The sequence below is a fragment of the Sapajus apella genome, unplaced genomic scaffold, assembly GCF_009761245.1.
Source record: "Sapajus apella isolate SASKATOON/1434 unplaced genomic scaffold, GSC_monkey_1.0 scaffold8, whole genome shotgun sequence".
Taxonomy (NCBI): Eukaryota; Metazoa; Chordata; class Mammalia; order Primates; family Cebidae; genus Sapajus; species Sapajus apella.
In genome coordinates this window covers 11,733,559-11,753,694 of record NW_022436948.1, presented here as the reverse complement: position 1 = coordinate 11,753,694, position 20,136 = coordinate 11,733,559, and the positions used below count along the sequence as shown (strand labels likewise).

General features: G+C 40.3%; 1 protein-coding gene across 2 annotated transcripts in view; it reads left to right on the top strand.

The window, feature by feature from the left end:
* The window catches only part of MRPS6 (mitochondrial ribosomal protein S6), a 67,894-nt gene that overhangs the window by 35,572 nt on the left and 12,186 nt on the right, over positions 1-20,136 (top strand). For both annotated transcript variants that reach the window (XM_032276965.1, XM_032276966.1), the window contains exon 2: positions 17,300-17,439. In XM_032276965.1, the coding sequence (XP_032132856.1) occupies positions 17,300-17,439 (140 nt within the window). The remainder of the gene's footprint in view (positions 1-17,299; positions 17,440-20,136) is intronic.

The window sequence follows — 20,136 nt, the reverse complement described above, 5'->3', positions numbered from 1 at the left end:
CGGTTGCCCAGGCTGAAGTGCAGTGGCATGATCTCAGCTCACTGCAACCTCTGCCTCCTGGTTTCTAGCGATTCTCCTGCCTCAGCCTCCTGAGTAGCTGGTATTACAGGTGCCCGCCACCACGCCCTGGAGCTGGAGTTTCATCAAGTTGGCCAGGCTGGTCTTGAACTCCTGAGTGATGTGCCTGGCCACAACTCATTTTTTTGAATACTATAACTCCTTAAAATTAATGTTTGCATGGATAGAGTCTTTATTCTACCTCATTTGTTTGCAAGTTTGGCTGAATGTAGAATTCTAGGTTAGAAAGCACTTTCCTTCAGAAATTTGAAAGCATAAGACCATAGGAATTTTCTAGCCTCTAGCCCCTGTGCTCTGAAATTATAGTTAGGCAACTTGACAAAACTTTTTCTTGGACAGTACTGGCCCTTCGTGGGTTCTTTGAATGTGGCAGCTCCTCTTGGGACTGTGGTTCTCCCTGCTGTCCTGCTTAGAGCCCCTTTGGACTTCCTGGACTGGTACACTTGGTTTCATGTCCTTGCTCTTAATTTTCATCTCTTTGCTCTTTCTAGGGCAGTTTCTAGACTTTATCTTCCAACCCTTCTGTTGAAAAAGAATAAAATTTCTGTCAAGTTTTTCAATTTTAAGAGCTCTTTTGTTCCCCAAGTCTTTTTTATAGCCTCTTATTCTTGTCTTATGGATGCTGTATTTTCTCATCTCTGAAGGTACTGTTGTCTTCTACTCCTGCATTATTTACTTCAAGATAGTTTTTTTCTGTGTTAATCTTCCATGTTAAAGGCTTTTCTCCGACATATGCTGATCTGCTTATTTTTAATAGGGTGGAGCATGCTGGCATCACAATTGGGCCTGCACGGCCTGGCCGTATGTTGGGTTAAGTCCTGCAGTATCTTTAGAACAAGTCAGGTTTTCCTAAGAAAGTCCTTTCAGTTTTAAACTGAAGGGTAAAAGGCCTTTTGCCATGATTGTGAGAGCCAAGTGGGGAGAGAGCACATTCACAGCCTACAGTTTTTCCTTACTCTCTTTTGGTATAGTACTACCATTTAACATTGGGTGTCCCCCAATGCAGAGATGTCTCTCTTTTTTATTTGAAGTATAAACCTTCAAATATGCATCTCAGGATCTTAAACTTTTGACCAACTGTGTGTATTTTAGTGTCACTTCACCCTCACTTCAGAGGTGCCCAGTGTTGGTATGGTTGATTCTTGGTTTTTCCATTGTTGGTTATCTACATCTACTTCCTTTCTTCCAAAATTTTATTGCTGCTGTTTCTTCTCATATTCTTGTAAGGTTGTACCTGTAAAAAAAAATCCTGCACAATATGTGAATCAAAACATCACGTTGTATATACCTTGAATATATGTCATTTTTATTTGACAATCATACCTCCATAAAGCTGAAAAAAATAATCTCTTTACAGTAGTTCTAGTAGGTTTTCAGGTGGGAGCATAATTAGGTGCTTGTGTTGAATCCCCTGGCTTGCCTGGAAACTCTGGTACCCACTCTTAAACCTTCTGAAGGTTGAAATTTTCAGAGCCTATTGCCCATTTCTGTCTTTCCCTCAGATAACAGGTTGACTACCAGAAGCAGAGTTGGAGTTTTAAAGTTCTGCTTATTTCTAAGAGCACAACTATGAAGATTGTTCACATTTCTCAAAGAGGCCTTAAAAGCTGTGTAGATGGCTGGGCATGGTGACTCATGCCTGTGATCCCAGCACATTTGGGAGGCTGAGGCAAATGGATCACTTGAGCCCGGGAGGGAGTTCGAGACCAGCTTGGGCAACATAGTGAAACCCCGTATCTACAAAATATACAAAAATGAGCCACCTGTGCTGATGCACACCTGTAGTCACAGCTACTCAGGAGGCCAAGGCAGGAGGATTGCTTGAGCCTGGGAGGTCGAGGCTACAGTGAGCTACTGTGTGCCACTGTACTCCAGCCCAGGCAACAGAGTGAGATCTTGTCTCATTTAAAAAAAAAAAAAAAAATAGGCTGCATAGGTGATTCGTTTACACAATGTGTGAATACCACCGATTAGAGCTGTTTTATTGTGAGTTTTACCATATTCTGTAAAATGACACGAATGTACAGTGTAGTAAACAGTTATTTGTGGTAGCTGTGTTCTGTAAATTTACCTCAAATGCTGCATGAGTGAATTCTGAATCATTGCCCATTGCGTTAGATTCCTACCAGTGTATGATCATGTCATTTTTGTCAATACATGACCTTATGTGTGTTTCTCTTTAAAGACACCATACTTACTAATTGTTGATAACATTGATAACAGTGATAATGTTGCACTCAAGACCAAAAGCACTAGAACTCATGCCTGCATGAAGCTTATCTAGCACAAATTTTCTCCCTAAGGCACATCACATCCTTGTGCTTAGGAACACTAGGTAGCCCTTCAGCACAACACTTGGGAGCCATTTTAAACAACGAATGACCACCAGAAAACACACATGCAAAAAACTTGGTACTAAACAGATGGCAAAAGGACACTTGATTATGATATGTGAGCTGAAACGAGGGCAGAACATTACCTTTTTCCACCTCAGCTGGGAATGTGTACAATAGGCAACTCAAATTTTCCACCACACTCTACATGTGTGCATATCTACACGTGTGCATATCTACACATGACTGCAGTATTGCTGGGAGTATTGATTTGGGGGTTACAAATAAATTTTAGCAAGTAGGCAAAGGGGCATGTATGGATTCCATGAGTAATGGGAATCACTTATAATTAGCGAATACCAATGTAACCACCACCCATAAGAAATAGAACATTACCAGCACCACCACCGTCTTCTTGCCAAGGAGGCTCATTCCACTTTCAGAAAGTTCTTAACTTTAAGGGATTTTCTCACTGACCTTAAATCTGTCCCTGACTTTTACTCCTAAGTTCTGCCTCTGAAGTGTTATTCCCTCCCCGACTTTTTTTTGAGATGGAGTCTTGCTCTGTCGCCAGGCTGGAGTGCAATGGCGCCATCTCGGCTCACTGCAACCTCCACCTCCTGGGTTCAAGCAATTCTCCTGCCTCAGCCTCCCAAATAGCTGGGACTACAGGTTTGTGCCACCACCCCCAGGTAATTTTTGTATTTTCAGTAAGGATGGGGTTTCACCATTTTGGCCAGGATCGTCTCGATCTCTGTATCTCGTGATCCGCCCACCTTGGCCTCCCAAAGTGCTGGGATTACAGGTGTGAGCCATTGTGCCCAGCCCCCTCGCCACTTTTATTTGAAGAGAAATGTTGAAGATAAATGTACTCCAAAGTCTCAAAATCAGATAGAATGTTCATCACTCCCTGGGTTTATAGCACAGGGCATAGATTTCAGACCCTTCACCGTCTTAGTCTTCTGTTTTTTCTCTGGATAACTTTGAGGCAGTTGAGGTTCCTTTTCATATGTGGCCTCCATGTTTCAGTAATTGAGGATAGACACTGCTAATAATGCAACAAAATGAGAGCCACTGTTCCCTCAGGCTTGCCCCCCTTCCAAGTCTAATTTGCAGTCTTACTGTCACACCCGAAGGGAGGTCCCTGTAAAGTCCTTTTGTCTCTTCATAGGGCTTGCTGACCATTTCTAGAAGTTTTCCATGGCTTTTCAGAGTCGAGGTTTTTTTTGTTGCTGTATTCCCATATGCTTCAGGAGTTGAACATCCATTGGGTTTTGTATTTTATCCCAAGAATTTTTAGAAGTTTAGATACACTGTTAAGTGTTTCTACCTGTGCCTTTGCCTTTGTTTCTGTCTTTTGTCTTATATCTAGTTCTTTTACTCTGTATCTCTCCTTTTGACTAGTGGAATGTTCATTAACTTCATTATGCATCTCTGTCTTTCAAAAAATAATGTGTTTTCCTCTTCGCAGTGAAGATCCTACTCATAAATTTTATGACTCAGTTTAATCCTTTCTTCCTTTGTGGTTGGATTAAGTACAGTTAGCAACTTTTATTTCTCAACTCTCCATTTATTCTTTGACTTACATAGTCATCAAACATTTATTGAAAGTGTATTGTGAGTCAGGTTCTTTGGACCTTCAGCATCTAATAACCATGAGTAAGAGGGAACCTAGAAGGGGTTTAAGGAAGGGGACAGACTCCTAAATAATTACACTTGCAAGATGTATGTGGAATGAGAGAGATACCTATGGGATTACAGAAGAAAGGCATATTTATAGAAAGTAGCTGGATCTTTTTTGAAAAAATAGTTTCATTGAGATAAACTTCATATATCATACAATTCACTGATTTGAAGTGTACAGTCCAGTGGTTTTTACTTTGTTCAGGGTTGTACAACCATCACCACAGTCAATTTTAGAACATTTTTTGTCACCCCAGAAAGAACCTTTATAATCATTAGTCGTCACTCCCCAATTCTCCCTCCCCACACCTGTCCTCTCCCCACTACCCCCTAGCCTAGACAATTATCCACTTTCTATATTTGTGTATTCTGGACACTTTGAAAAATATTTCTCCATCTATGATTATGTATCATTTATCTGACAGCTCCCAATCCCCCCTCTCCATAACCACCTAAGCCTCTGATAACCACCATTCTACTCTCTACTTCTATGAGATCAACTTTTTAAAATGTCTTGAGTAAGATCATACAGTATTTGTCTTTCTTTGCCTGGCTTATTTCATTTAACATAATTCACAGAAACACAAAACCACATTGAGGCCTGGCATGGTGGCTCACACCTATAATCCCAGCACTTTGGGAGGCCAAGGTGGGTGGATCGCTTGAGGTCAGAAGTTTGAAACCAGCCTGGCCAACATGGTGAAACCCCCATCTCTATCAAAACAAACAAATGCAAAACAAGACACGTTGAGAGATCACCTTATACCTGTCAGGATAGCTATTATGAAAAAGACAAAATATAAATTTTGACAAGGATATGGAGAAAAGGAACTCTTGTACACCATTGGTGGGAATAAATGAGTACAGCCGTTGTGGAAAACAGTATGGAGATTTCTCAAAATATTAAAAATAGAACGACCATATGATCCAGTGGTCTTACTACTGGATAAACAGATCAAAATCAGCATCGAAGAGGTATCTGTATTCCTGTGTGTGTTGCAATACTGTTCACAATAGCTGAGATGTGAATCAATCTAAGTATTCATCAGTGGATGAATGGATAAAGAAAGTATGGTATACACAGCAGAATACTCTTCCACAGGATTAAAAAAGGAAATCCTATGCAACAGCATGCATGAGCCTAGAGGACATGCTGTGAAGTGAAATAAGCCAGAGACAGAAAGGTAACACATGATCTCCGTCATATGTGGCATCTGAAAAAGTAGCTGAATCTTGATGCATGTTTTTAATCCTATAATTCCTTTAGTTTGTACCCTTTCTCTGCTCTGCAGAGTAGAGCAATCCATTACGGTGCCTTCTTCCCACCACTTGAATGTAAGCATCACTGCAGTGGCCTACTTGGTGGACATGCTTTTAGTCTGTTGTTTAGCAAATTATGCAAATCTGACTTTCTTGTCAAAGGCCATGTTTGTCATTCTATTAATGCATGATTTTAAGAGCTTTTCTTAACCCAGTCCACCAGGTAATATTTTTGCTAAACCTTACATGGGTATGTAGAAGATTCATTTTCTTAAAAACCTTTTGTCTCTACCATCTGAATCTTTGGTTGACTGTTCCTTCCCCTGGTTTTCCTGTCATTCCAGTGTGTCTCCCATCTACCCTGTGAAGAGGTTGAAATATAAGGCGAAGGCAGGGAACTGAATTGTGTATGAAGGCAAGCAGTCAACAAGGCAGGTGGCTCAGTGATGTCTACCTGATTCCTGCTCCCACTATCCATTTCACAAGCTTAGGCATTTCCTTTATTTGCTGTCATAGTAACCAGGACTCCTGCCAATCTTCCCGTTTATCTTTGATCTGTGAGTGCATCTGAAGGGGGATGGGGAGGTTAGAAATGAAAACCTCTCAGCAAGAGGATCATGGACTTCAAAATGTCCTCAGAGTAGCAAACAGAGTACCTTCATTTCGGCGTTGTTTCTAGCTTATGCAGTAGTATTTACCACAAATAGTCACCCACTGGGGTTTTCATTTCTCCATTCATGTTCAGACAAGACTCCAACATTATTGTGAGAAAGAGTTAAACTTTTATGTTCCTTAAATTAGAGTTGGAGAAGATCATTGCTTAAAATCTTTTACCAACTGCAGTTTAGCCAGAGTCATTCATCTTTGGGAGAACGAGAAGTCAGCTAGCTTCCTACTAGAGTGCGGTTCTCACCATTGTCTGCACCTGGGGAGCTTTTAAAAAAAAGTCTTAGTGTCCAGGAGTTTTGAATCACTAAGCCAATTGAATTGAAATATCTGAGGGTAAGATGCAGGAATCTTTATTTTTAAAGCTCCCAGATGATTCCAGTGCTGAAGAATTCCTTGGTGATTTCTGCCCTTTTCCTTTGACTTAAATCATGAAAGGAATGATTGATTATATGTAAGTGAGCCCCCAAATTTGTCCTTAAATGAATGATATCTGAATGGTATTCTTTGATTTGAAAACTTGGAAATTAGTTAATTAAGAAACAAAAGGTACAATATCACTCAACTACAGAGATTAATGTAGTTAATAGTGGTTAGTTAATAGTGTGGTTAGGCACATGACTAACACATAACTAATAAATACACAGCTGACAACTGATCAGTTCACATAGTTTGGATCTCCTATAATTATGTTTTCCCCCTTGCTCAGTGGGTTCCTTTTTTAAATTTATTTGCTCATTTTGATGAGCCTTTTGATTCCAATGCCTGATATTGATGGCTCAGCCTGCACTTGGTTCAGGGGTCCCTGGATGAGTAAGCCTTGTTTATAACTTAAAGACATTTTGCCTACCTTGCAGCTCAAGTTGCGTGGTCAGTCATCCTACTGCTTTTTACATTTGCAGATTCAGCCATGCACTGAGAAGATGACAATGCCCCTGCTTTGTTCTTGGTCCTTTGTTTTGGCTCATATCAGTTGCTAGACCAGTCATTGTCCTCTTGATCCTGTTTTCTTTTTTTAACCTCCATTCTTCCCTGAGTTATTTTCATTTTCATCACATAGCCCAAAGAATACTTTTTAATGTTGGATTTCTCAGGCCTCAAGAGTCTTCTTCCTGGCTGCATGGCCATAGAATGGGCAAGCTCCTGTTCCCGCATCTCTTGGCTTCATTGGCCACTGTGGTGTCAGGGACAGACTTGGTCTTCTCCTGTCATGTCTTTTTGGTGTGCTCTGGTTCTGGGACCAGTATTTCTGGATTCCAATTTTTTCTCTCATTCCCCAAGAGACAAAATAACCAGTTGTAAAAATTAATGATGCTCGTGGAAGTACCAGCTTGCAAGGCTCTTTCAGTAACCCCTAGAAGCCACCTGTTTGTACCTCTCTGATTATGATATTATTAAAAGCCTGGATGGACATGGAGTCAGTGAATGAGTTTTCAGTGTTCAAGTTTGGATCTGGGACTTCAAGACAGAATTTACAAACTATGGCATTCGTGGCAAGATAGCGGTTGAGACAGACTTAGGAGAAGAAATTCTTTTAAGAAAAAATTGAATTTGTCACCAGAGAAGTTTGTCTCTGAAACACCTTTTAATTGCTCATCATAAAAGAAATCAGAGCGTAAAAGAAAAAAAAAATGGAATACTCCACTTGTTTTACTGCCTAGGGAAGACTAATGTCTTGCATAGTCATCCATACTTTTTTCCATGTTTGTCTACATAGTCCTTTTTTCTTTTTGAAAAAATGTAGATGCACTCTCCATGCTGATTTTATTTTATTTTATTATTAAAATGTTTTTATTATTAAAATCATTCTCCCCCTGCCCCTGACAGGGTTTCACTCTGTTACCCAGGATGGAGTGTGGTGCCGCAGTCATGGCCCTCTGCAGCCTCATCTTCCCTGGGCTCAAGCAGTCCTTCTATTTCAGCTTTTCTCAGTAGCTGGGACTACTGTTGTGTGCCACCATGCGCAGCTAATTTTTTTTTTTTTTTTTTTTTGGTATTTTGTAGAGATGGGATTTAACCGTATTGCTCAGGCTAGTCTCAAACTCCTAGGCTCAGGCGATATGCCCGCTGCAGCCTCTCAATCATCCATGTTTTTTTTTTTTTTTTTTTTTTAATTTCTATAGGTGTTTTTTGGAAACAGGTGGTGTTTGGTTACATTAATAAGTTCTTGAGTGGTGATTTCTGAGATCTTGGTTATTTAAATGGTTGTATAGTACTTAGTGGAGATCATTTATTGAACCAGTCTCCTGTTGGACAATTAATTTCCATTTATTCACTATCCTAATAACTTTATGATGAGCATTTTTCATAGCTAAGTCTGGTACATGGGTATGGTAGATTGCATAAATTCCTAGAATGCCGGGTCTGTCCCGCAGACCCTGGCCAACGGATGACATGAGTACTCAGACATAGGTATGCAGTGTAAGAGCAGCTGGGTGACTGTCTGGCTCTAGTGGCCAGAGTGCATCCGCCAGAAGCTGGAGCTGCTTGCTTTTATCCAGTGCAGGCACAATGGCGAAAACCTGGAGCAAACACAACCTATAGGTAATTAACATTCATTGCTCCCCTTTCAGGAAACATCACTGCATGATGATCAAAGGTGAGTTCCTGGCTGACATAAGTAAGCAAGCCTGTTTAAGATAAATTCCCCTACACTCCCTTGTACCTGCTCCTTGTCCTCCGCCTCAGGGGTATAGAACAGATGCCTTCAGCTGTTCTTCCCCGGGGCTCGGTAGAACTTTCTAACCTATCAGAAGATTTGCATCCTTTCCCTGTAGTTACTCCTACCACTCTGAACAATCCCCCACACTAGAAGTGGCTGTGAGGTTGAAGGTATGCACATTTTAAATTAATATACTTGGCCAAATTGCCTTGCAGAAAGTTTACGTTTTTACCAACAGTGTAGTTGAGTGTTTGAAGAAGCTGAAATCTTAATGTTCTAGGCAAAATAGTGCCATGGGTGGAAGAAAACAATGGCTTCTACATATACCAAATACAGTACCCATGTTGATTCTACCCCAAATATAAATTTTATCAGAATTTTCTCCCTGCCTTTCTTTTGTCTGCTGTTAGTTCAGATCCACTCTGAGAGCACCGGAAGTGGCCCCCTTTCCCCTCCCGACAGAGTATTCATTTTTCGGGGTCTGGCTGAAATCTGCCTTCTCTAACCAACCAGTTAGTAGTAGTAATTCCTTTTTCTGAGTGTTTTTGACATCATTGCTTTCCACATCAGTGCTGTCTATATTTCAATCTGCCTTTCATTAGTAACTTAAAAGGGTCTGTCTTCCTATCTGTATCACAGACTTTTTAGGGACAGAGACTTGGTGTTCCCGAGTCAACATAAGTAAGCAAGCCTGTTTTAGATAAAAGCCTGTGACCACCCTTTTGAAGATGGACTTCACAGCGAGCAGCTTGGACATACTTGTCTTAAGGAAGACACTTTGGGAAGAATATTTCCAGATAAATGTTAAGTTGAACCAAAATGGCAATTTCTTAAGTTTCAAACTACATTGCTGATGCCTGCACAATTTGGTCTGCCCACAAGAGGTCGTTCAGTTTGCCCTCTCACTCCACATGCAGGTGTTGGAATGTGTGTATCTTCTCTCTACACCTAACTTGTGCCATTTAAGTTATTTTAAAATGGCTTCCCCATAAAGATGCTTAATGTTTTTCCCCTGTAACTATTTCTCAGAAAGATGATTATACAAATACCATATTCATGCGTGCTTCTCAGTTAATAAATGCTTAAGCAATTCTTAACATTCTGTACTATAGCCTAACAGATGACCACTTGAAAAGTCTGACTTATGAATCTGCAGTATTCTTTTTCAACATTATTTTAAAAATTTTTAAATTTGGGTATTTTTGTTTTTGCACAGCATTGATTTATTAAAAAGAGTTTTTCTCCATATTACACTGTTATTTTCTTCTTACACTTTATGTACAGGTAGACTCTTGAACAGTATAGGGGTATGCATAGTCGAAAATCTGTTTGTAACCTTTGACTCCCCAGAAACTTTTCCAATAGCCTTCTGTTGACCTGGACGCCTTACCAGTGTTATTTTGTATGTTATGTATATCATATGCTATATTGCAATAAAATAAGCTAGAGAAAAAGCAAGGTTTTTTCCCAGAATTTTGGGACTCTTCAAAAAATTTTCCAATGTATTTATTGAATAAAATTCACTGTGAGTGGACCTGCACAGTTTCAACCTGTATTGCTCAAGGGTCACTGTATATTGGTTCCTGTCTTTTTTTTCTACTCCCATTTACCTACTTTTTAAAGCCTGTTGTGTCTTTATTCAGTAGTTACTCCATTTTTTTTTTTTTTTTTGAGACAGAGTCTGAGCTCACTGCAACGTCCTTCCGGCTCAAGCGATTCTTGAGCCTCAGCTACCCAAGTAGCTGGGATTACAGGCATGCACCACCATGCCTGGCTAATTTTTGTATTTTTGGTAGAGATGGGGTTTTGCTTGGCCAGGCTGGTCTCGAACTCCTGGCCTCAAGTGGTCTACCTGCCTTGGCATCCCAAAGTGCTGGGATTAGAGGCAAGAGCCGCTGTGCCCAGCCTACTCCATATTTCTTACATGTGGCCTATTAAATATGATTCATAAGTAAAGTAGTATAGCATTTAAATTTTCATAAGTATTTTCTATCTTTGACCTTTACAACGCCTATAAAGGTTACTTTTCTAGTCACTTCAAGTTATAACTTCAAGTTCAGGCTTGTAGAGGTAAGTAGTCAATCACATTTGAACATGTACTTAGGCATCTTTACGTTTCTTAGTGTTCTAGGCTTGTCCTTACTGAATTTTATTCTAATTTTAAAAATAGTTTTTGTTTGATAATTTTAATTTCTTAATTACCTAGAGGACTGCAACTCCTGATTCAACAAATTGTTATGCAAAAGGGGTTCTCTCCATTGAAGATTGTTTGATCAAACAGTTCCTGTGGAATCAATTTCATAGTTGGGCTTTGTATATATCATTAGGCAAGGCTGGCACTTTACATATTTTTACGTAGATGTTTAAGCCATCTAATTCTCCTAAGGTCTGCTAGAGCTTCAGCCACTTTCCATGAAACCCATTTGACTGTTGAAAAGTTAGGGCTCACAGATTTTCAAATTGTTGTGAGAATGTCAATGCAGAATTCACAGGGACAATCTATTTGAAAATTTAAATTGCAAGGAAATTTTTTAAAGGAGGCAGGATTTGAAATGAAGATTCAGCAAAGAAAGATTGGAATTAAGATCCAGCAAAGACTTTTATATGCAAAGAAAGATTCGAATTAAGATTCAGCAAAGATTCAGCAAAGACTTTTATGTGTACATTTTCACAGGTTTTGACAGTTGTCTGTCTTGGCTCTTCCTTCCCTGAGTCCTGCTGTTGGGTATTGCATAACTCTTTGTAACATGAGGAGGGCAGACTGTAGGTAGATGCTGCATGGCATTGAATGTTGTGGATTCTGTGTATGTTTTATTTTCTGGGAAACTAGGGTGTAGTAGTGCTAACTGGGTACATTGGAGGCCACTGGCTTAAAACTGTCTTTCCTGTGGAGTCTAATTTGCAAGATAATTTTGTTGAAAAGTTTCTCTTCTAGGATGAAAATAGGTTTAATTAGGTTAAACGTTGGTCGTTGACCCATGATGGTGGTTATGATATTTCCATGAATTCTTTGCTTTAACAGCCCTCCTGAGTAGGGATTTTATTGGGGGGACAAGGAGAGACGCCTTTCTTCCTTTCATTCGTCTCATCTTTTTGCTCTCCTCTTTTACTACAGCACCTTTTCTCATTGGCATTTCTAGAACTGTGATTTTCAAAATATGGTTTGAGGACTCTTGGGCCTTACCAGGACCCTTTCAGGAGACCATTGTGAAAACAGTAGTGAGTAGAATAGCTGGGACATTAGCATGAATCTAGTCAGCAGCATTAACTTTTACTAGTCATGTATTCTTCACCACTCTGCAATTGCAGCTTTCAAAACTAGCTTCACTGCAGAACGTCCTTCAGAATGATAGTGGTAATGAAGTAGTATTTAGCCTTGGTAGGGACTTTAAAAAGTTGTTGAGTTCAGCCTCTCACCCATGCAGTTATTAATCCGACAGCCATCCTGTATCTCTTTGTTTACTTCAAGTGATGAGAAGGTCACTACTTCACAAGGCAGCCTACTTCATTTTCATACAGCTATATTTTTTGGAAATGTGTTCTTTTTTGCAAAATACAGCTTGGTTTCTCTCATTTTTACCCTTTGATTCTAGTCCACCCTTGGGATCCAATCAAAATAAAACAAATCTACCTTTTGCATAGTAGCCCTGCAAATATTTGAAATTAACTGTTGAGTTTTCCCTAAATCTTCTTTTGTAGGCTAAACATGAGTTTTAGTAATTAATAATATCAAAAATTAGCTTTAATTTTTTTTCCAGAATTAATGATTTTTCTTTTTTTAAGTATAGTATTTAGTTAAATTTTTGGATAGTGCTTTATGTTACTTTATCAGCAAATAATTATATGAGTGTAATTTTAACATTTATATTTATATGTGTATTGGAATTTGATATTTGAAATGTATAAAATATTTAATTTCACTTCTAGATAAATGTAGATCTTTTTGAAATACAATATTGGTATGAACAGCATTTTGCTCTTATGCGTAAAGGGGAAAACAATAGTATTGTAATTTTGCTTCAGTGTTACAGTCACCACCCTGGCAGTGAACTTTGTTGTATATGAAAAGTGGCTTTAAGTTATACTAGAGATAGAAGGAAATTTAGAATTCCTTGAGAAAAGATAGGAGTAAGTAAGCAAGAGACCCTTTTACGGAGGTACAGTTGGCGCAGCTATTTGTAGCACGTGTTCCATGACATGTGGGTCATTTTAGACTTTGGGAATACAGTTATGTAAAAGATAGACAAAGGTCCCTGCTTTTCTGTCGCTTACATTGTAGTTAGTGAAAGAATATTTGTAGATTGCTGAAGTGCTGTTAGAAGTAAACATTAGGAGAACTGGGGGACGGGGTTGTATTTTGTGTGATGAAGATAGCAGAATGGGGGGCATGAAAAGAAAGACTTGCATCAAACTTTGTATGCCTCCAGCAGATGTTGAGAATTGCAATACAAATGTTGTTTATTCATGTGAAACTTGTAGCAACAGGAAAATTGAGAACTACCAATTTAGCAGATAAGGAAACTGAGGTACAAGTTTAAAATTGACAGGTTTTAATAACGTGTGCAGGTTTGCATAACTCATTAGTGAATGAGCGAGGACTAGAATCTTAGTTTTCCTACTTCCCATTCCCATTCATTCTTTTCTGTATTGTTTTTTCAAATGAATGTTTTCAACCCTTCAGTCCATGCCTTGCCAAAAGTGTGTTTCACTGATGCATTTGGTAGGTTGAAGGAAAGTCTTGGGGAGTTGCTTTCATGTGGGGTAAGAGAAGCCCATCAGAAACCTGCAAAACTTCTCTTAGAGTAATTGGAATTAAATGGTTCAGAGATCATTTGCTTCCTGTAAACTACATGCTTTTCTAAGGTTAACGTTGTACTGGATTGAGCAGAACTTTTTCTCCCCTAGGTGTAAGAATTTTATTTTCGTAGATATATAGGTTTCATCAATTGAGGAACATTGAAGTTGGCAGCCCAGGTTGGTAAAGACATTAGGAGCTTGGTGGATGGAATAGTGGGTTTGTGGAATCATTTCTGAGCCCTGCAGTGAGTTGAACAGCCAGGCTGATGGTGTTCATTAGGTGGTACCCTGTGTGTCTACCTGATGACACATCCCATGAGGAATACACCCTCTACACTTCAGTAGCCCAGGCTCATGGTTTTATTTGTGGTGCATTTTAGGGTGACTGGATTAAGGCCCTGCCAGCTTCTCTCCGCCCAGGGGCTGGCCAGATAGTAAATAGTTTAGGCTCTGGGGCCACGTGGTCTCTGTTATAATTACAGATCTACCTTTAGCACAGAAGCAGCCATAGACATTGTGCAAATGTATGAGTTGGCTGTGTTCCAGTGTAACTTTATTTGCAAATACAGGTAGCAGGCCGGATTTGGCCCACTAGCCCTGGTTTGCCAACCCTGCTTTCTTGTGAGGTAAAGTATATGGGGCGTTATTTTTGCTCCTCCTTCTACCTTTGTTTTTAAAACTTCTGGATGTTTTGAAATTAAAGTGAGATGAATGTGGCCATTCCAGTAGTTACAGTTTGACCTTGACATACCAAAGTCAAATAAAATGTATTTTTATATTTTCCTAAGTTACATTCTTGTTAGGTAGCCTTTCCCCTTTTTGAGACAGATGTAATAAGAAAATGTGTTTTACTTGAAGAGCTCTTACTTCAGAAGAGGGTAATGAGTTTTATACTGTAAACACTTCAGTTGGAACTTAAACAAAAGATACTGAGATAAATTCTTTTTAATCAGGCAAAACTGGAATTAAAATTTATTTGGGTAGCTAATCAGAAAACTAATCAATCAAAGGATTTTTTCCTTTTCTTTTTTTTAGTGTAGGTAACAAAGCTGAGAATCCCAGTCTTTATTTGGATAGACTGTTCCTTTACCTTATCATAAGTTAATTGATGTAATGCCAGGTCAAGAAACAGTATTTTCAGTGAAATGAAATAGTGCGCTGCTGTTAATAATGAGTCCTCTGCAGATGTATGGCAATGTCTTTGTAAAGTATAATGAAATGTGGGAAGAATGTAGTCTTCATGTGATTAGAACTGTCTAGGAATGTGTTTGATGCAGTCATAAGGATCAATTGCCATGGACTTTTTACCTAGTGTTAATGGGAAGAGATTTTGGCTCCCAATTTTTACTGTCTTCAGGAAATTTCTATTTTATCTTAAGGTTGGTTAAATATATAAACAATGATTCAGTAGGAATTTTTTAAATCCCTGATGGGCTTCAATATGAAAAGAAAGTAAAGAATGTTTTTTCGAAGCCTTAAGCCAATACTTAACACATTTCATACCATTTTAGCAGTACTTGTAAGGAAGAAAAATAAAATAAAATATAGCAGATTTTGTTTGGTTACCAGAAAGCATATTTGTTCTGCAATTTTCTCTTCATTTGACCCCCAAATGAAACACTGGGAGGTAGCCTTAAGTTTCCTCTTGCACCTTAAAATCTCCCTGCACCCCTTCACGTAGGTCTTTGAGAAGTGCTCCTTGTCTTTGCCAAGGTGTGGCTCTGGCCCCCTCCCTCACCATTTCCAAGCTTTCCTTTTCCTTGCAGCAGGCATTTCCACTTACTAGCTGCCCTGTTGGCATTTCTCAGAAGCCTAGTCCCAAATCTGTAAACCTTCTTGGCTTTTTTTTTTTTTTTTTTTTTGGTGAAGACAAAATATGTAACAACACGAGGCCAGTTTTGGACCTGTAGCAGTTATCCAGTAAATCATAGCTGTCATCGTTGTTGTTACTTTAGAACTCCTAAATTTTATCCTCTTACCTGGTCCACTCCCTTTTGACTACCAACTTGCTAATGCGTTTTCTCCGGAAACACCACCGTTGCTCAAATTGCCTGTCCCTGGAGCCCTGGCATTTTTTCCTTCACCCTGTAAGTGGAGATCCTGTAAGGAAGCTGTCGCTCACACAGGTTTTCCAAGTCCCTCACTATTGCTACTCTGTCCATCAGGGCCTCTATCTTAGGCTTCAGAGCAAGCAGGGAGATTTTAAAGCGCAGGAGGAAATAGAATGATAAAGGTTCCATTGGAACATTTGCAGTCTGCCTTCTGGCCCCATCTTGCTAAATGCCCATGCAGCTACCACACTGTGGCTTTTTCTTTATCTCTGTCCTCTACCCCATGGTCATTCTGGACAAGACAGTCTCCCGATTTTCCTTGTCCTGTTTGACCGTACATTTTCTATTGCTTCTCTGACTTTGAGTCCTCTCGTTAGCCCCTAAATGTTTGTTCTCCCCAAGGTTCTGCTGGTGATCTCCTTTCCTGTTCCCCACCACCCTTTCTAATGATCTCACCTCCTTCTCAGGCTTCAGATAGCTGGCTGTGCAGGTAACTATGAAATGTGTATTTCTGATCCACCTGTTTTGAGCTTAAGATTTACATCTGGAGAGGTCAACCTAGGAGAGCCATGGCATCTCAGACTCCACATGTCCTAAACCAGATGCGTCTCTGACTGTCCTCACCAGCTTCTCCAGCTCTTATCTTAGCTGTAATGACAGTTCCACTCTTGCAGTTACCAGATTGTAGTGCCCTTCTTTGCCACATTTTGCCCTCATTCTCCACATTGTATTCGTTGCAGTTTTCAAGCTTATCCTTATAAAGTATCTTTTCTTCCAAAAATTGCTCATGTATACATATGCATGGAGAGCTATCTGGAAAGAAATTCACCAAAAAGTTTTAATTCACCATCCAGTCTATCTCTGGATGATGGGATTCTGTATTGTTCAAGCTTTGTTTTTTATAACAGGCCTTAGTTACTTACAGACTTGTGGCCAGCCTATATCCAGTCTGTCTTCTTAGCTCTCCCTTGCCCTGAACCTCACCTCTGGGGCTCCTTGCTGTTTCCTCAGTGCACTCATGCTTTCTTGCCCTTGCTCCTTTACTCAGTTGATGGTTCATTCATTCTTTGTATCTCTGCTCATCGTTTTCCAGGCTCCTTTCAAGTAAACTTTCTTTAGTGAAACCCTTCTCCGAGCTGAACGTTTCTACCTTCCATGAGCCCTCTGGTCTCTATGCCGCTTCCTGTGTTCTGCCCTCTGCTCTCCAGACGTGTATTTTGTGTTCTGTCCTTTATTAGATTGTAAGCTCCATGAGGGCAGAGATCGGGTCTTACTCATCCTTTCCCCCTTTTGGTTACAATCTCCCAATTTTTATTTGGGGGACAACACCTTTTCCCCCTGGTTACAGTTTGGGTGGGATGGGCAGTTCAGGTGTCCTGACAACAGGATGCTCTTCCCCTGGAATTTGAATTTTGAGTCATGGGATACAAGGACTGACAGTGATTGGCACCGATTCAGCCTGGCTGAGGTGCTTTGAAGAAGCCACTCATTAGTTCCTGCCTCCCAGATGCCTGGAGCTGCCCTGGTTTCTGAACTCTACGAGGCCTAGTTCTTCAGGTATTCCTTCGTATCTGTGAGCTATCTCATATCCTTACAATAAATTCTCTCTCTCTTATTTTAAGTTAACCAAAACCAGCTTCTATTGCTTTTACCCAAAGATCCCTACCAGTAGAGCTGTTATGATTGGAACTGACCAGACTTAATCATTCTAGTTATTATATTGATACTGATGCTTTTTTTCTTTTCTTTAAAAATACAAACAAAAACAGCCAGAGACTGCTGCTGCTTTGAAACGTACGATAGAGGCCCTGATGGACAGAGGAGCAATAGTGAGGGACTTGGAAAACCTGGGTGAGCGAGCACTTCCGTACAGGATCTCCGCCCACAATCAGCAGTACAACAGTGGCGGGTAAGTTTCTTCATGAAGTGCTTGGAAAACATTTTTGATAGGCTCAGTGAAGAGCCCTGAGCCCTGTTCAGTTAACGTTAGAAGTTCTTACAGTTTCACAGTCAGACCCCCATTGCGCCTGGGTGTCCTTTGGGTACACACGCTGGCAGTATTGTGTTGCACGTGGGATATGGTATGCTGGCCCTTAATGGACTATGATCTGAGTTCAAAAATAGGCCCTCCTAGGAGCAGCGGGCTTGTAAAGTCTAGCTTGTGGGAAACTTTTCTTCCCAACCTTAGTACTGTTTTCCCTGGCATTTGTTTAACTTTTGCCTTGAAAATACCTTAGTGAAGGGTGCCGTCCATATATATAGTATATCTGTTTTAAACATATGGGTTGCAGATAACAGAATGTGCTGCTTTTGACTAACGTGTATGTAACCCGAGCCTAATCCACAAGAGAAAAATGGTTATACCTACTCCAAGTAGTGATCACAGTTTGGAATTTTGTCTCTTACTGTGTACAGCAACTTCCTCAAATACACGCCACAGATTTGATTCTGTAGTAATAACTGTCTGTGTAGAAGTTCTTTGAGAACAATTTGTAGAGTAGGTTTGAATCTTCCTATGTTGTGGGGTTTCCTAGGAGTGGGTGTTAGAGAAGATGGGAATCAGGTTTTAGCACAGTGGGGAGAGAGTAGAAGAGTTGTCTCCCTCTGGCACTCAGGAACTCTGTGACCTTGAGGAGGTCCCTTCTCTGCTTCCGGCCTCTTTGGGCACTGAACTCAGGTAATGGGTCTCCCATCTGCATTGCCACAAGGACCCAGCAAGACAGTCTCTGCAGATGTGCTCTGTGGTGAGAGTGCTGCTTTTAGTCATGTGGATTCAGCTGTCTTGTGCAGGTACACTACGTGTGATAGGGCCTGAGTGGAGTCGCGTCTCACATCGAGGCTTTCTTACTGCATTTATTATACCTTCTACCGTGCTGCAAATTTCATCTTTTGATTGCTTCACCTTGTTTTGTGCTAGTGTTCAGCTTCTTGAGAACACCTCTGAAGAGAGTGCCTGAGGTGTTGCTAGGCAACAGGAAATGCACAGTGGCTAGGCTTCTTCCACAATCATAACAGTGAGGGATGGAGACCTTGCACGTGTCTGTCTGTCTCTTTTAAACTTAATCACAAATGGGTGTGGTTTCAGCAGCACAGTTATGAATCCTTTTGCCTTTTTATTTAAAGAGAAGCATATAAAATCTGTCCAGGAATTATTAGCACAGTTCTTGGATGGAAGGCAGTGAATGGAGAGAGAAGTCAGTTTCTTCACTCATGTAGTACTTCCAGGCGTTTCTGCCCTTTTTCCAAGTAGAGGATTTTACTTGGTTTAAGGTTGGCATGGCCAGCATCCTAGGATCTGCACTAACACATAGACTTGGTAATGCTGATGTCGTTGTCTGAGGACCACGCTCAAGAACCGTTGTGTTAAGTCAGTTCATTTTCAGACCTCTGTGTGCAGTGCTGGGGGTTGGGGGTGGGTGGCTGTTTTTCTCTTTATGGGTGGAATAAATTCAGGTCCTGGAACAGCCCGTCTGGGACCAAGCCACACTGCTGAGAATACTAGCCCTGCTTCTGGGTTCCCCCTGACAAAGGTGCATGTACCTCACTGAGGAATACATTGCAGTCACTTAGTTCATTGACACTTAAAGATTTTATTTCTGTTCTTTTACTTTCGGACTCCTCAGTAAAGGAGAAGCAGAATTCTGTATTCATATGTTTATTATATATAGACAAAGAAAGGTGGTACCCAGCTGCAGTGGAGGAGGTTCATGGTTTAAGCCTGTTTTCTGGGATAAGTCATTGTTTGGTTTTTATTTGTTTAAGGTAATGTATTTTAAAGTGTGGTCTCTGAAATACTAATTCTATAGAGATGTTCCATGAAAAAAAGAAAAGTAGGGTGTGTGTGATCAGTGAGATGCGGGAAGCCTCAAGTGGTCTAATTCCTTCTAGAGATTCATAGTGCACATTGGCACATAAAGGATGAGAAGCCCTTCAGTAAGATCCCTTCATTGATTCACTGTATTTGATAATGTTACCTTTTATTTCTAGAACACTCATTATTCTCCACAGTGACTTTTGGGAAATGAGGATATGAGAGGCAAGGGTAGTTTGGAGCTACCTGGGTGAAGATTTGGAATTGGGTGGTGTGTTTACATGTCCGCACTGTGGAGCTTAAGGTTAGTATGATACTCTCTTGGCTTCAGACAGTGCCCCCATGATCGCTAACCCTAACCACATCAGTACCAGGCATTTTGTTCGTAATTCTTCATGTGCATTAATAATGGCCACAGAAAGTGTTAGAAACATGTAGTAAGGATTATGTGCTGGGAGGCTTGCTTTTCTCAAGTGGTTGAGAAGAAACAGTGGTCTTACTGGTTACATGTTTAGCAGTCAAAGTTTTGGGTCTTTTTGAACAGCCCTGGAGGCCATGACACATACTGAAATTATGGTGAGGCACTGATTTGAATCCTGTCAGTGGTGTGCGCGAGCCAGCTTTTGGCTGGCTAATGGAGTAAGCATAGATATTTCTGAGAATTCACATTTTCTCATGGTACTATTGGTATCGTGTGTTTGTTGCTTTTACGTTTTGTGGGGAGAAATGGGATGTCCTAGTGGTGTCCACAGGTCTCAGGTTGATTCTCATGATTGTCGTGGTTCCTGGTCTCAA